Below are 16561 nucleotides of genomic sequence, written 5' to 3'. Positions count from 1 at the left end.
GATATCTCATTGTGGCTTTAATCTTCCTTTTTCTGATGATAATCATCAGATGTTAAGCAGTTTTTCATATGATTATTGGCCACTGGAGTGCCTTATTTTGAGAAATGTCTGTATGTATATCCTTTGCCTGCTTATTAATGGGGTTGTTTTTTCCTTGTTGAGTTGTTGGAGTTCCTTGTATATTCTGGACATTAGTCCTTTGTTGGGGGCATAATTTGCAAATATTTTCTCCCATTCTGTAGGTTGACTGTTTACTCTGTTGATCATTTCTTATGCTGTGCAGAAGCCTTTTTGTTTGTTTGTTTAATTAAATTCCATTTGTCTATTTTTGTTTTTGTTGCACTTGCTGTTGGCATCTTAGTCATAAATTCTTTGCCTAGGCCAATGCCCTGAAGAGTTTTTCCTAGGTTTTCTTCTAGGACTTTTATAGTTTCAGGTCTTACATTTAAGTCTTTAATCCATCTTCAGTTAATTTTTGTATATGGTAAGAGACAGAGGTCTAGTTTCATTCTTGTGTATGTGACTAGCCACATACAGCACCATTTATTGAATAGAGTGTCTTTTCCCTATTGTTTTATTTTTGTCGACTTTTTTGAAGATCAGCTTGTTTTAAGTATGTGGCTTTGTTTCGGGGTTCTCTATTCTGTTCCATTGATCTCTGTGTCTATTTTTGTACCAGTACCATGCTGTTTTAGTTACTATAGCCTTGTAATATAATTTGAAGTCAGGTAATGTGATACTTCTGGCTTTGTTCTTTTTGGTTAAGATTGGCTTTGGCTATTCGGGCTCTTTTTTGGTTCTGTATAAACTTTAGGATTGTTTATTCTAATTCTATGAAGAATGATGTTGATAGTTTGGTAGGAATTGTGTTGAATCTGTAGATTCCTTCAGGGAATATGGTCATTTTAATGACATTGATTCTTCCAATACATGAGTATGGGATGTTTTCCATTTGTTTGTGTAATCTGTGATTTCTTTAGTCAGTCACAAGTGGGTATTGGTTCAACAACCTAACATTTTATTTTAACTCCTCCTTCTTTCGTTTTGCTGTATATAATCCCACTAGCACCTTTGCAGCTAGACACAGCACTTATAAGTTAACCTTTCCTGGGAGATCACTAGAGAATGGATGAGATAATAACGCTCCTCATCATCGCTTATGTTTCTATGAAGGTGTTTACATCTTTTGAAAGTGAAGGCTTACTATGTGCCAGGCACTGTCCTAACAAATACTTTTTATGCCTCAATCCATTTAATCCTCACTACAGCCCTACAATGTGGATACAATATGAATTCCACTTATCAGATTTAGAAAGGAAGGCTGCCAGTGGTTGAGTAATTTGCCCAAGGTCATATAATTAGTAATGCTGACTCCAGAGTTAGTTTTTTAAATCCCTAAATTATCAGTCTTATTCCTCTGAAGTAGTAGGACAAGTCTTCAGTTGACAAAGCTGAGCTTGCCTGTCTGGGATTGAAAGCCAAGCTATTAGTGTTCATGTTTGGAGATAACTTATGTCCCCTGCTCCCACTTTTCCTCACTTCAATGCATTCCCCAACATGGGAAGAAAATGAGTTTCCAAAAGGTTTCTACTTCTACTTCTTGTCAGAAAACCAGAAGCTCTATGGTCCTTTGGGATTTTTCAGGAAGCGGAGCAACAACCCCTTCTCCCCTGCTTTGTCTTCCCATCCATTGTCTTAGAGGCCCAAAGGGAAGGGTCTGAGGGCAGACAGAGGCATCAGTCCACTGGTTCTTTATTGCTGGTTCCTGTGGTCAGTGGTGACTGATTACCAATCTGATCCTGGCGGGAAGGCTGTGTGACTTCTGAGAAGGGTAGCCACATTCCCACAATGTTATTCCTTTCTCTCTCTCTCTCTTTTTTTTTGTGTATTTTTGGAGATTGAGTTGTGATCTCATTTTATAGTACCAAACATATGACCACTTCCTCAGCATTCTTTAAAAAGTATGCTATTTTAATATTTTTAAAGAGCCTTTGTGTGCTCACTGGTTTCAAAAATAAAATCTGCATGATGCCATTTAAGAAGTGTTTGTGTTTGGAGTGCTATTTTTAGGGAATTTTTGTCTCTGCTGATTCTGACAGGTTGGCCCTTCCTGAATGTGGAGCCATTGCCTGGAAGTCAGGAGGCCCGGGACTTGGTGCTGGGTCTGCTCTCATTTGCCATATGACCTTCCTTGGGCAAATCCCTTCCCTTATTCTGGCCTCTAATTCCTTATATGTGAAATGAGTGGGTTGTAGGGTTGTAGTAGATGTTCCCTAAGAACCAAGTCAATCCACAAATCCCATGATTCTTTTCCTGTCGTAAACCTCTTTCGGAAATTTTGGTTTCTAAAGTTTTGGTAGAGTCTTCTTCGTACTCCCTAGAAATCCTCTGTTGTGACGTAAGGGGTGAGAGCTCAGCATGCCTGGGGCAGCACACCCTGAGATGCGTGACCGCTCCTAGGGCCGAAAGCCTGGGGAGGCAGCCGGGCGTGAAGCCGCCAGGGCAGACCTGCGTTAGGAAGCTCAGGCTTGTCTCTGTGGAGGGAGCCGCCTTTGGAGACTACAGCTGCTTTGTCTCTGCCAAGCTGCTGAAATGGTTATTGCTGGGTGGACATCACCTGGCCCTATTCCTGTCTCTTACCTACACTGGAGGACCTGGAGGGTGACACGTCTGTTGCCTGGGAGTGCAGTGTCCCTGGGAGGCACACTGACCTTGATTTAGGAAATCAAAACCAAGCCTTTTTCCTGAGGTTACTGTCAGAGCCCTGGCCTCCGACTCCCAGGTCAGCCTTTCTTCAGTGCTTCACTTTGGTGAGATTTGGGCAAGTCTCACCTCTGGAGTTGGGAACCCACATACTTATCAAGGTGGGTGTTCTTGTTGGCTGAAGACCCAGAGACCAGAGGCCCTGGCCTTTGGCTGCCTGAGGCCCTTTGAGGTGCCAGGAGCGCCTGTGGCTCTAGGTCCAGGACGCCGCTGCATGAATGTTTATGGATGAGGCTGCACTAGGGCAGAGGCAGAGTTGCCTGAGTGCCTGGAAGGCAGCTCGCTTCCTCAGCAGGGTGTGGGCAATGCTACCAGATGGTTAGGGGAAAAAGAGGCCCTCTCTCAGGGAATGCGTGTTCCTGCTGAGCATGGAGGAAAGGAAGGTGAGGCAGCTTTGGAACTCAACTAATTGTATTAAACCTGTCAGTTAGAGAGAGCCATTGTTGATACGACAGCGCCATCTGCTGTTAGTTTAGAGCAACTGCTGGGAGCCACTAGCATACCCACGTAATTGCTGGGAGGGATTTTATTAATTTATATTTTTGTCATTCAAGCAATATTTCTTGAGAACCTACTGCCGTGGGGCACAGGGAAGCAGACGAGGACAAGGTAAAAACAGTCCTCATCCATATGGAGTTATAGTTTACAAGTCTGGTTCTTGGGTCTGAAACCTGGCTGCACATCCCAGTCACCTGAGGAACTTTCTCTGACTCCTGACCAGTGTGGAATCTCTCTTGTAAAAAGCCTCCCAGTCCGTTGAGATGCAGCCTGCCCACGGAGTGGAGTAGTCTGTGGTCCATGGGAACTACTGATCTAGTACAACTCTTTCCCTTTACAAATAGGGAAACTGAGGCCCAGAAAGGGGAAGGGTCACCCAGTGAGCAAGTCAGAGAGGCAAGTCCGGAACACAGGTGTCCTAGCTACCAGGTCAGTTGCACTTTCTAGATACTGTGCTGTCTTCCCTCTTTATGGCTTTCATCTTCTTGTTGTATAAAAGGATTTTAAAAGATTATACTGAAACTTGTAAACGAAGCAATTCTAGCACTCAGCTCAGGCCGATCAACGTGGTTAGTGATCTAATAATGCCCTCTGCAGTTCAGGAGGAGAGAAGTGGGCGGAAGGGTCAGCTTCTGCTTACATGACCAGCAGGGAGGCCTCCGTAATAATAATTTCAGCACTTTTGCTGTGTCGCTAGTTTCAATTTTTAACTCTTTTTAATCAACTAATATAAGGATGAGTAAGTAATACAACATTGTAGGAAGACTAGGCAATATAGATAGGCAAAAAAGGAAAATGAATGTAATTTGCCACTCAGAAATAATTATTCTTAATATTTTAATGGATTTCTTTCAGTATTTTTTGTCCTTTTTTCTTTGCTTATGAACATCGTCCCCTGTATGTATATATGTATGTATATATTTATGTTTTTTCAAAACAGAATTTGGGTCACATTTGCTTTATACTTCAAAGTTTTGAGCTTGAGAGTCTTATGAGGAGGCGGGTAGGGTGTCATTATATTTGTTTTACAGATGAGGACACTGAGGTCCAGGGAGACAAAATGGCACTCCCCAAGTCCCCTCGCTGGTCAGGGCTGTCCAGGACTGGACCCCAGGCCTCCTGATTTCTGGTTACTGTAGCCAGCCTGAGGCTGGGACACTGTGCTCTGCCTTTCAGGGGTTGGAGTGCTTAGCGGACAGCTGTACGCCACAGGTGGGCATGATGGGCCTTTGGTGAGGAAGAGCGTTGAGGTTTACGATCCTGGAACAAATACCTGGAAGCAAGTGGCAGACATGAACATGTGCCGGCGCAATGCAGGTAATGACTGCTCTCTCCATCTCCCCTTTGGGGGTCGTGTGCCTTTTCTCCCTGAAGACACTGGCTCTAAACAGCAGGGAGATTCCCAGGGTCTGGAGCTGAGTGTATATCCTGAACAGGGAGTGTCCATTTTCCAGGTGGGCTCTCGGTTAGAGGAGGGGAGAAATTGAGACCCCGAAAGCTAGCTGCAGATCCTGCAACCTAGATGCAGAGGATCCCCTTCCTCCCCACTGAAGGGTGATGACTTTTACCACACACGGATGAGCACAGACCTGGAAAAGTCCTTTGGTTGCCGTCAGTACCCCCTGCCCGACAGCTTTGTAGGTAGCTAAGCTCAGGGCTCTGTGGACAAGAGCCAGACAATGGCACTTGGTTCTATCTTTTCTTTGCCAGTGCCTGGCTAGGAGAACCTCTCATTTCCTACTTGAAACCAGTCTCCTTCCTTGCAGGGACAGTTGGACCCTTGATCAGTTCTCCTTTCCTTATTGCGTTCTTTGTATTCCTGTCTCTCCTTTCCTTCTTGTCTCCTATGCCTTCCTGTAGGAATGATTTACTGTAGAGTATTTAGGTTTATATTTCCTGGAGCATGAGGCCCCTTTTAAGCTATTTCCTTTTTGAGCTTTGCCTTGTGGGTTGTGTACTGTGTCGGTATACCTTTATGCCTCTTTGCTCTAGGACAGTGTTGGCTTAGCCCAACTTCCCAGGCTGGAAAGACACACAGGTGACTTTCAGGCAGATCCATTTTCATTATTCTCATATTACCTGTTTGCTAAGCCCATTCGTGTCTGACTTGGAAGTGTAAACAGGGGCTGAGGGGATGTTTATTAATTTACTCGTTGCCTAAGCCTGCTGTGATAGAAGTTCTCATTTGGCTTGAAGCCACATGAGCAAAGAATTACAGGACCCTTAAGGCAGCTAGTCTATCTAGAACCTGGGAATTCAGTTTAGATGTAAATGTGTGTTTGCATAAAATTCATGCATAGATATTTCTATTTTTTAATAACAAAAATGGAATTACACTATAACACTATTTTGTAACCTTTTTTTTTTAAAAAAAAAAACTCACTTTACAATCTCTCACGAATATCTTATTACAACACTAAACTTACTTATATGATATTATTTTAAATGACTATATCATAATTTAAGCAATCTACTATTGGACACAGGTTATTTCCATCTTTTCTATACTATAAGTAATACTTTAGTTAATTATAAATGGTCTTTATAGCTAAATCAGTGCACACATTTAAAATTATTTCTTTAGAATAAAAGGCCAGAAATGGATTTTTTTTTTTTTGAGACAGGGTCTCGCCCTCTCAGGCTAGATTGCAGTGGCATAATCTTGGCTCTGCAACTCTGCCTCCTGGGCTCAAGAGATCCTCCCAGCTCAGCCTCCTGAGTTTTGGGACCACAGGTATGTGCCATCACATCTGGCTAATGTTTGTATTTTTTGTAGAGACAGGGTTTCACCATGTTGCCCAGGTTGGTCTTGAACTCCTGGGCTCAAGTGATCCATCTGCCTTGGCCTCCCAAAGTGCTGGGATTACAGGTGTGAGCCACTGTGCCTGGCCAGAAGTGGACTTTTTTAATTAGAGGGAGCACATGTATTTTAGATGCCATCCAGGAAGGTGTCCATTTTATCGTCTCACCAGTATTTGAGAGTACCTTCAGCAACACTGGTAATTGCTACTTTTTGGAGTATCACCAATCCCTTAATCTAATTTTGAAAAACACACAACATATTGGACTATGGCCTTTGAAAGTCTTAATGAGCAATAATTAATTACATTTTCGTACGCCTTAGACCCTGCTGCATGAGACCTTGCCCAAAACCCATCTCACTCTGAGATCAGGGTGGGAGCTGTTCCTCATCCCTGGGAGCTGTGTGTGAATGTAGACCCCAGACTTGTAAAGGGATTACAGACATAACCATCAGCATCACACAGTGTGGATACACCATAGGGCTTATCGGGGAAAAACTTAGCAGCAGAGAAGTAGTAGCATGCATGAAGTCCCCTGAATTGTTTTATTCTCTAGCTCAGGCCTGGCACAGGAGGTCTGTGTACACCTTTCCAGTAAAGAGGGGTCTGTGCCCATATGCTCTACATACTTATAGTGTAGGTATGTGTGTGGTGGAGGGCATACACGTTTTAAGTAATCAGACCCCCTGGTCAGAGAAATGATCTTGTTAGGAAGAAGGATCCTTGGAGCCCAGTGGCTGTTGTCAATATTTTCTTCCACTTAGCAAACTCAAACCTCCGGAGCCAAATCTCCGTTGTCTTACCATGAAGGGAGGAAAAGAGCCTCCCAGGCTCTCTGGATTTGTCTCTTGATCAATTCTGATCTCTTGGTGCGCCTGCTGTGATGTCTCCTATGGCTTTTGTTTGACTCCCAGGGGTCTGTGCAGTGAATGGGCTCCTGTATGTGGTTGGAGGGGATGATGGATCCTGCAACTTGGCTTCGGTGGAGTACTACAATCCTGTCACTGACAAATGGACACTGCTTCCAACCAACATGAGCACGGGGCGGAGCTATGCAGGTCAGTGTGTGCCATCTCCATGCCCATCCCAGAGGCCTCCAACACACTGGGGGAATGAGGGGTGGGTGGGCCGGTGGGATGAGGGGATGTGAGCTTGCTTAACTTGGGCCTGAGTGCCTCCTCTAGGGATGACAGGTAATTGTTACATGGCCACCACTCTTTCATTCTGAGCTCATGACAGATACTGATAATTAGCACTTATTACCCCCTGCCCCTGCCCTGACCCTGTGAATCTGAAGGTAGCCTCAGAATTTATAACGTTTGTTCCATCGAGCCACTCCAACTGAACTGAGTTGTCACAAGAGATTTTAGAATTTCATTGCCGTTCCTGGTTTACTTTGTGCCAGGCTCCTAGATGGCATAAGATGCAATTCTTGCTGTCCAGAGTTGAATTGGACAACTGGGAAGACAAGATGATGTATATACAAGTTCTAAATGACATACACTAGACAGGCTTTAGCACATGAAAGACTGGTGAGAACTGGCAAAGCCAGGGAACCCTTCCTGGAGGAGACAGGCTCAATTACACTTTGAGGCTGGATCACAATCACACAAATGGCTGTCCTTTAGTGGGTGGCTGGCCCCGTGCCATGGGGCAGTGTGTTAGGAACAGAGTGTGCATTTGTTTTCATCTTTTCTGCAACTCTTGGGCTGAATGGGACTGTATCCATTTATTTTATGGATGATGAAACTGAGGTTTGGAGAGTTTAAGTAACTTGCTGAAGGCCACACAGCTAATAAATGGCAAAGTCAGTTCAAACCCAGAGTTCTAAGTCCATGCCCTTTGTGCTACCCCAGCTCAGGGTAAGCCTTAGACTAAGGCACCAGGCGGGTGTGGAAGCTTCTTCTTGGGGAGTGTGTGTGAGGGGTTTGGTGAGTGGCAGGGGCAGGGGTGGCGTCAGAGTTGGTGTTTCTCTCTATGGGGAGATGAGCAAATATATATCCATAGTGTAGTTCAGTTCCTTGTATCTGGTTTTCCAGAACCTGGAATAGAGATAACATTATTTATCCAGCACACACAGAACATACCAGGCATTATCCAAAGTATTTGATAGTCATTATCTCTTTTAATCCATACCACAACTCCAGGGATATTCTTCCAATTCCCATTTTGCGTTATAAAGGTCAGTCATTCCATCTAGTTTGACTGCAGAGGAAGATTGTGCTGTGCAGATTTGAAGGAGTTTGCGGCACAGTCTTTCAACGTAAGACTTCTGTTGCAATGGACTTTAACTTTTTTCTTCCTTTAGAGTTTTTTTCACGTTGTAATGCTTTTCTTGGCTAAGTATAAAACATTTTAGAAGAAGTTTGGTCCTGGAGTAATTCTGTTCTGGGATGAGTGAGACAAGTGAGGATCTTCCCTTGACTCCATGCGTGCCTTAATGAGAGGGGAAGAGTTAAGTGTGGGTGGTTAGAATTTCATATATATGCTGAATATTTCATGTACCTTTCTTCATTGCCTGCCCTCTCCAGAAGTAGGTAGGAAGCAGACAAGCAAACCTGCAATTTTATGTTCAAACCCACTTACTGAGTCTATTATCTTAAAGTCTAAGGAAATGTTCCAAAATGCAAAGATTTGTGGACAGTTATTTGTTGGGGCCTTACTCATGATAGGAAAAAACTGAGAATAACTTAATGTCTGACATGAGGGAAATAGTTAATAATCTATGGGATATTTATATAGTGTATGATTTTTAATGTTATGAGAAAACATTTGTAATAGCCTGTTAGGTTAAAAAAGGATGCAAAGTTGTATGAACCTTGTGAACTCACACATGTAGTCCTGTATTGCTGGTAGCGGGAGTGGGGGTTGAATAGCTGCTGCTTCTTCTGCAGATGGATATTGGAGTCAGATGTGAATTTGAATCCCAGCTCTGCCACTAGCCCTGAATCTCTGGGCCAGATATCCTATCATACTGAACCCCTGTTGTCTTATTTGTAAAATGGGAATAAAATTAGACTAAGCCTTTTAGGGTGCTGTGAGAATGAAATGCAGTAATACTTGTGAAGAGCTAAGCACAATGCCTGCCTGGCAGTAGACACCATGCAGTAAATGATTGTAATTATTATTAGATGCTAGAAAGTATTCCGAAAAGACAGTGGTGGTTTTCTTTGTGTGAAGGGATTAAAGCTTTTTTCTTTGTGTTCTGCATTTTCCAGATTTCCCATAATGAGAATATATTACTTTTATAATCAAGATAAAGGTTATATGAAAAAGCAACACAGGAGCCTGCTTTCAAAAACAAAAAGCTACCTTCTGAAAGAGATGTCTGAGATTCAAGTAAGATGCTGTCAAGACCAGGCACCTGGACTCAGGTTCTGCCTGCCTCGAAGCTTCAATGTCTGCACCTTTAGCCAGGAATAAACAGGAAATAGATGTCTTAGCAGAATATCTCCAGTGGGGTATCCTGGCTTGCTTTTAGCCATGTTCTGTCAATCTCATCTTCAACCAGAACATTTTATAGTTGTGGGACTATGTTAAAATAAGGCTCCAGTAACCATCCTGCCTGGAGACACCTATAAGTTAGGATTTCGTTTAGCAACAGGCACCAGAAACCCTGACAGATACTTTCCTAAATAAGGAAGTGAGTGTATTTGTCTCAAGTAGAAAGAAATCCAAGGTTGGCCGGGGGGCTCAGACTGACATTGAAGAACCAGGTTTCTCTTCTCTTTTCTGTTCTGCCAGCTTTATCAAGGGCTGCTGCCTCCCCTTGGCCTTGCGTGAGCATTCCAGTCACAACAAGAACAAAGCCAGCGTTGCAACACTGGCACACTTGCCTTTATAGTCTTATTGGCCAGCACTGGGTCACATGGCACATCTAACTGCCAGGCAGTCTGGGAACCCGAGCTTTCAACTTGCTGGTGGCTGTAGTCAAGGACAGCAAGTTGGAAGGATGTTGACGGAATCAACCTGTACTATCTGATATGTAGCCTCAGTCCCTTACAGTGAGGTTCTGGGTCATGCGTGGATTTATAGTTAGGTGTTGAGCGTGGTTCACCCGGACTAAAACAGTAACACAGCGTACATGTCTAGAGCATTTATCAAAGTCGAGATTGTCACATTGGCAGGGTCTGTTAGATGACATTCGTGTGGGAACTGAGCATAAAGAGGTCAAAGAACTTGCCAAAGGCCATAGTGCAGGTTGACTGGTGGCAGAGTTAGGATTGGAATTCAGTCTTTCTTGCTCCCATGAAGGCAGCCTACTATACTTTCCACTTCATTCCAGTGTCTTCTAAAAGTAGAGATGAATCACCCATCGCTTCTCTTACAATGATTCAAATTTAGAGCTGCATAGCTGCCCCTGGGCACTGAGCATTGTTGGGCTGGGTGCTAGGGCTGGGGACGGGAGTCACCACAGTGAGTCCATGTGATGACACCCGGTGAGGCCACTAGCCAGCGGTGTTTGAGGGACTGTGCTCGTAGGTTCAAGTGTCTTGCCAGGACTTGGCTCTTGGAGTGGGGAGCGGCCAGCTGCTAGCAGCCTGAGTCTACAGACACTTCGATACTAGGATAAAAATTGTACACATTTCCCTTGGCTGTGACTCAGGATATCTTGGATTCATGAACTCACTGGGACTCTGAGTAATTTTGGAGAAGCTAAGATGATAACTTTCTCCCCCTTTCTTATTAGGTGTTGCCGTGATTCACAAGTCCTTGTGACCCAAAATCCCACTGCCAGGAGGTGGAGGAAGGAGCAGGTGCTGCCTGTGACTCTGAACAGCAGGACCTTGGTGACTGGATTCAACTCCCTTAGGAGGGTCTGTGCTGCTGTGAGAACTGCTGTCCTCTGATTTGGCAGACTGGTGTTGTTCATCGCAGTGTGGACACCATTACCCACCCCCGCTCCCCTGAGGTGCTCTGGCCTATGCCCTGAGCAATGGGATCCTGACAGCCCCAGGCAGCACCTTTGGGCTTTGTTTTGGTGTTTCTACAGGGACCATACAGACCCTGGAATGTGTGTGTGTGTATAGAACATGGTGTTTCTCTAAGTTGGGGGGTGAGCGTGTGTGACAGTCTACTGGATTTCTTTACTACTGATCCTTTCGCTGTGTTAAAAATCAAATCACAGAGACCTCTCTTCTGGATTTGTCCCATGGGGACCCTGAGACTACTAAAGCTGCTTTCTTCCGAAGGTCCAGTTGGACAGTCTGGGAATGTCCAGAAATAACCAGTGAGGGGGCAGTTCCCTGGCCACACCCACTTATGTACTTTAACTACTGTGACTTTGTCTGCAGAAGAGCTAGAGAATTTTCAAAGCTGCACCGTGTCCTCTGTGTGCTAGAATAAGGGACAAATGGGTTCCCTGCGCTTCTCAGCCCACTGTTTTTCCTTGAGTTCTCCTACAGGAAGCAGATGAGAACTGCTCAGTCTTCAGGTTTAGGCCATTGGTCTTTGATGTCATAGATTCCAGGCCTGGGAGATATTATGTCTCTTCAGCTGGGAAAACTAGCTCTTCAGAGAAGCCTCGGGTAACACTGAAAAAAAAAAAAAACAAAAAAAAAAAAAACCAGGAAAAAAACAAAAAACCAAAAACCAAAGTGGTAAGGATTCAGTTCCTGCCTGTAATGGTCTCAGAGAGGGTCCTACTTTTAGGTTTTCCCAGGATAGGACAGTCCCCATTTATACTTAAAATCCGGGTTTAATTATTCACAGCACCCCGTTTTACTCTCTGAAGTGTTCTGGTTTGGAGGATAAATAAGAGGTCACCCTCCTCCAAAGGCAAATATAGATTTGTGCCTGTGTTGGATGGAGTCGTGTGTGATTCAGATGGACGTTGGATGGCTCCAAAGGAATATACCACTAGAGCTGGCCCTTGGCGCTTTGTGACAGTGGTCAAGTCTGTCTAATGTCCTTGTCTTCTTTTTCTTGTGCTTTCCCCCATTCCAGGGTGTGCATCCTCTCCCCAAGCCCCAAGAACCTCACTACTGCTTTCCCTGTGAGGTAGGAGGTGTCAGTGGGCCCTGGGTTTGAGGCCTCCTGAGGTGTGCTTGCGTTTTAAAAAGAGAGCTTGGGAAGAGCTTTGCTAATTCACAGGTAAAAATGATTAATGATAGAGCTTCAAGCATCTTGAGGAGTGAGCATTTGAGGGTGCATGGAGTAATTTGTCTTTAAAAAACTTTAAAGTTGTGCTGTTCGTAAACTAGCAAATTGCTCATGCTGGAATTTCTGGCATAAGCAGGGGAAGTCTTGTGTCTGGAGAATAGTCTCATACCTTGCAGTCTGGGACACTCCCTACTTTGAGAATCCACCTACAGGAAGCCAAGGAACTTTATCAATCCTGATGTTGGACTTCTGATACGACTGGGCTACTTCCAAGCAGGTGCTGCAGGAGATTGGCATCCCCCAACCCCTGCAGTCAGAAACCCCGAAGTCTTCCTCGCCAGTGGGCCGCTTTGTGTATTTACTGTATATTTATTGTGCCCTAAATGTGCAACTCTCCTAAAGACAAAACTTCTCTTTCTGATGTTAAGCACATGTTTCTTCAACAAGACGCTTGGAGAACAACAAGGTACCCAGAAGTTGTAGAAGCCTTCAGAAGAGGCTAAAATATCCAGCTTTGGGGGAACTGGAAGAAATGTCTCCAAAGGAAGCAAGGCATGTTTTAGTTGAGTACTGTGGTCTCACTATGAAGTGGGGATGACAGTGGCTTCAGAACTCTACCTGGCTGTGGGTTGGAAGCTGATGAAATGAGAAATGTCCTTTCTCCTTCTCTGAGGAAATTTTGAGTCTTGTTTTGGTGTGTCTGTGTAATGGGGATGGGGTTGGGGTTGGGATCTGATGTATGCCGTCCACAGAAGCTCTCAATTTCAGATGACAGGTGAATTCCGCGTCCCTCCCCCACCATTGAGAAGCTAGACTTTCGTGCTGGAGAGGCTATTTTTTTATGTGTCATCTTCCAGGGAAGGGTCCCTCCACTGAAAGCTAGTCAGTCATGTTTTCTGTTTTTGGATTTTTGCAATTGGTTTCGCCTCATGTCTCCCTCCCTACAAAGCACTGCCTCTGCTGGGCGTGATGGCGAGGCCGTGTCTGTTTCACCCTCATGTGTCCTTTCTCATGGGGACCAGAACACTGGTACGTCATCACCAAAGCCAATCTGCTCCAGCTGCCCACAGATGCCACCAAAACCTGCTATCTCTTCATTACCAGGTAGGATTCTCTTTCCCCAGTGGACACAGCAGGCTATTTTCGAGTTTGTGCTGGTCACATGGTAGATGAAGCCTCTTACTGCCCCACTTAGGGTGGCCACGGCTGCTTGTGAATGCAGCTTTGCCAGTGGCGTATCTGTCATCTGACTGAGGTGGTGAAATGGAATTGAGGCCCAAGGTTAGAAGCAGCCGAGACGCCACTTGGATACTGATTTGAACAATGTAGAAGTCAGATTCTGAATTCCAAAGTTATTTCTCATAAGTACCCAATGGCATCTCTCCATCTACAAAGTTGCAGTATTATGCAAATGAAAGTGACCTCATTTTCTGCTATGCAATAAGAATACTTAATTCTATTTCCTGACAAGCCAGTTGCAATATCCCCTAAGATGCTTTTTGAGCTGTCTTACTTTGATATCTGTTGTGTAATGTTTGTATATTTCTGAGCCAGATCCTTTCAAAGATTGCCTTTTTATAAAATTGAAGCTGTAGCTTTTAGGCTAAAATTTTAATGTAGATATTTTTATAAGATATTTTTTTCAAGATGTTTGAATCGCTTTTTATTGTCCATGATAATATGTTATGTTCTTTGCATCATTCACTCTCAAACATAGTTCATGCCTGTAGCTCTCTTCCTTTTGTTTCTCACCCTCCAGAAGCATCTTTTTCAGTAGCGCCAGGTACATGAGCCTTTTTTTTTTTTTTTAAATACCATATTCAAGGGAGTCTGCTGCATTTTAAAACACAGTCACTGGTGTTTCTTGAATTGCTAGGGACTGATGTTGTGTTCGACTCAGCTCTTGCCCATCTGTATTGATTGTGTGTGTTTTTTTTTTTGGAGTCTGCTTTCTGTGGGGGTGAGGCTGGGCTGTCTCATGGTGGCTCCCACTGACGGGCACTGAAGCTGGCACCCTGTGGCATGGAGAAGCCTTAGGGAAAGGCCTGCCCCCCAGCACACACTCCCATAGTGTCCTAGGTCCAGCTGACCATTCCTTATTCTCTTCTATCTCCTTGTTCATCTGAAGCTTCCAATAGCTTGAGGCCTTTGCTGCTGGATGATGCCCTTTTTGGGAGCATCTTATCTCTGACCTTTGGAAGAGGGGTCAGTCCTCATGATCCCCATGTGTTAAGCATGTGCTTTGCAGGTGCTCACACGACACTTACAACTTACTTCCTGAGCTGTGTCTCTACTCCAGGCTCTGGTTTGTGTATTTATCTGCCATTAGCATCATGATTTTTAAAATTAATTATTATTATTATTGTTGGGACAGGTGTCATTTACATTGCCTCCATGCTCCCCACTTGCACCTAGCTGGATCAGGTTGGGAGGATGAGCAAACTCGTATTCCAGTTAGTTGGAGTTTTTAAAGGCTCTGTTTGCCTGGAGAAGCAAGGAGGTTAGAATGTATTTTTTTTTTTAAGCATTTGCACTATTTAGAGTCCTAGCCCCTCATGTTCAGCTGTGCTGTGTTTCTGCTGACCAAACAGGAGAGCCAGCAGCACTTCCAGCGTTTGGGAATGGAAGAGATTACTTCTGTAGTGGATAATTGCAGCCTCATAGCCCCTGTGCAGCCTTCGTCATGGGACTCAGTGACTCATGGATATAGCATCAGCCATGGCAGGAATGCACAGGACTGTGGCATTTGCAGCATCAAATTGCCCTAGTGCCATGTTTGGTTATGAGATTGTAAATTATTCGCTCCCCCGTCCTCCCCTCCCCTCGTTTTCAGTGGCAATAGAGGACCCTTGTGTTTTTTGTTTAATTTGCATATTATGTGTAAAATACTTTCTTTGAAAGAAAAGTGAAGACGCTGAATGTGTATGTCTGTGTAGGTGCTCTGTCCCTGTGGTTGTCATAGCCAGTCAGACTTGATCACTGACACCCCGTACAACATGTTGCATAGGTAAGATCCTCAATCTGGTGTTCTCTGCATGGCTGTTAGGGACTGTATATCTTGTAAAAGAACACTTGTCACATGCTTGATCAGTTACAGCGATAGCTGAAGAAACATTTCCTCAAATGTATTATTTTAACAGGAATCATGTTCTAATTTCCCATCCTTTAATTTTAATAAAAGTTGAACTGTGCAAACTTTTCTCAGTATTTCATTTGTTTAGTCCACTCTCTCTGCTATGTCTCAAACATGAAAAGGACAGATTTATTCCTGTATGTCTTTGGATTAAAAAAATTTTAAGATGTACTGGACAAGATCTGGGTTCCTTGGTTTCCATCACTGGCCCCAGCAGAGTGCCAGGCCCACAAAGACCTTCTTCAATGAGGCCAAGAGAGGACAGTCCCTCCAGGGGGTGTTAGGTGGTGTGGGCAACTGCCAGATAATCACTGGGAACCACGGAGAGTCAGGTTTGGTGGGGAAGACAGCTAGCTCAGCTGGGCATCACTATTTGGGAGAGGAGCCTTGTATGAAGCGGGGGGGTGGATCCCTGGCTCAGCTGTAACTTCTCAAAGCCTCCTGCTCAGAGACCTTAGCTCTCTCTCTAGTTAACAAAGCAGTTCCAGGCCCTTTTGAGATGTCAGTAGCTCTGGCCTGTACCAGGTGACAGATGGACAGCACAGAGGTGTTGGACTTCCCTTCAAGCTGGAGAGACTCAAGGGACGAGTGGGAACCGTTAGCCAGATTCCTCCCCATATTTGGGAAAGTAAATTTTGAGCTCCAAGGGGGCACAGCCTGCTTGACTCACTCTGCACTCCTGGTGCCTGGCACTCAGCTGGCGCTCAGCTGGCACTCAGGAACAGTTGATGGAAGAGCAAAGAAAGGCACGTGGTAGGGCTCGGGTGGCAGTTTCTTTCCTTCCTCCAACTCCTCTCCCCTCTCCTGGGCTGGCCTCTGCCAGAGCCTCTGTTCTCCCAGCTGTCACCACTCACCCTCTGCTCCTGTCGAGCAGTTAGACTGTTCAGAAGAATGAGGTCAGGCCTCTTTGAGCCCCACAGATCCCGAGCAGGTGGGCAGGAATGTGTGCCCCTGGGACAGAGGAGGCCCACAAAGGTGAACCCATTTATCTGGGGGTGTGTTGTGAGCAGTGGAGCACACCTGGACGAAACCTACTAACTCTTTTGACCCACAATTGAATTTGCGCATCAGCCTGAGAAGAGGGTTCAGGCTGCGGTTGTTTCAATAATCATAGCAGCTGGCATTTATTTTGCATTTGATGTGTGCCAGGCCCTGTGCCGAATGCTTTAATTCCAGTTAATCTCCATAACACCTCATGGAGGCAAATGACCACATGATGCTCTGCCTAATTCACAGGATTACCGGAGTTAATTAACAGACCCTT

The 16561-nt window shown here is 44.7% G+C and overlaps 1 protein-coding gene across 5 annotated transcripts in view; it reads left to right on the top strand.

Annotated features, from left to right (window-relative positions):
- Positions 1-15359, top strand: part of KLHL3 (kelch like family member 3) — a 116861-nt gene extending 101502 nt beyond the window's left edge. For 4 of the 5 annotated variants that reach the window (XM_078004266.1, XM_078004264.1, XM_078004265.1 and 1 more), the window contains 3 exons: positions 4438-4578; positions 6977-7120; positions 10753-15359. In XM_078004266.1, the coding sequence (XP_077860392.1) occupies positions 4438-4578; positions 6977-7120; positions 10753-10781 (314 nt within the window). In that variant the 3' untranslated portion in view covers positions 10782-15359. 5 annotated transcript variants of the gene reach the window in all.
- Positions 15360-16561: the final 1202 nt, after the last annotated feature.

This window comes from Macaca mulatta, chromosome 6 (assembly GCF_049350105.2).
Source record: "Macaca mulatta isolate MMU2019108-1 chromosome 6, T2T-MMU8v2.0, whole genome shotgun sequence".
In the NCBI taxonomy this organism is placed as follows: domain Eukaryota; kingdom Metazoa; phylum Chordata; class Mammalia; order Primates; family Cercopithecidae; genus Macaca; species Macaca mulatta.
Note: the sequence above shows the minus strand (reverse complement) of the source record. Positions and strands in the feature narration are given on the sequence as shown.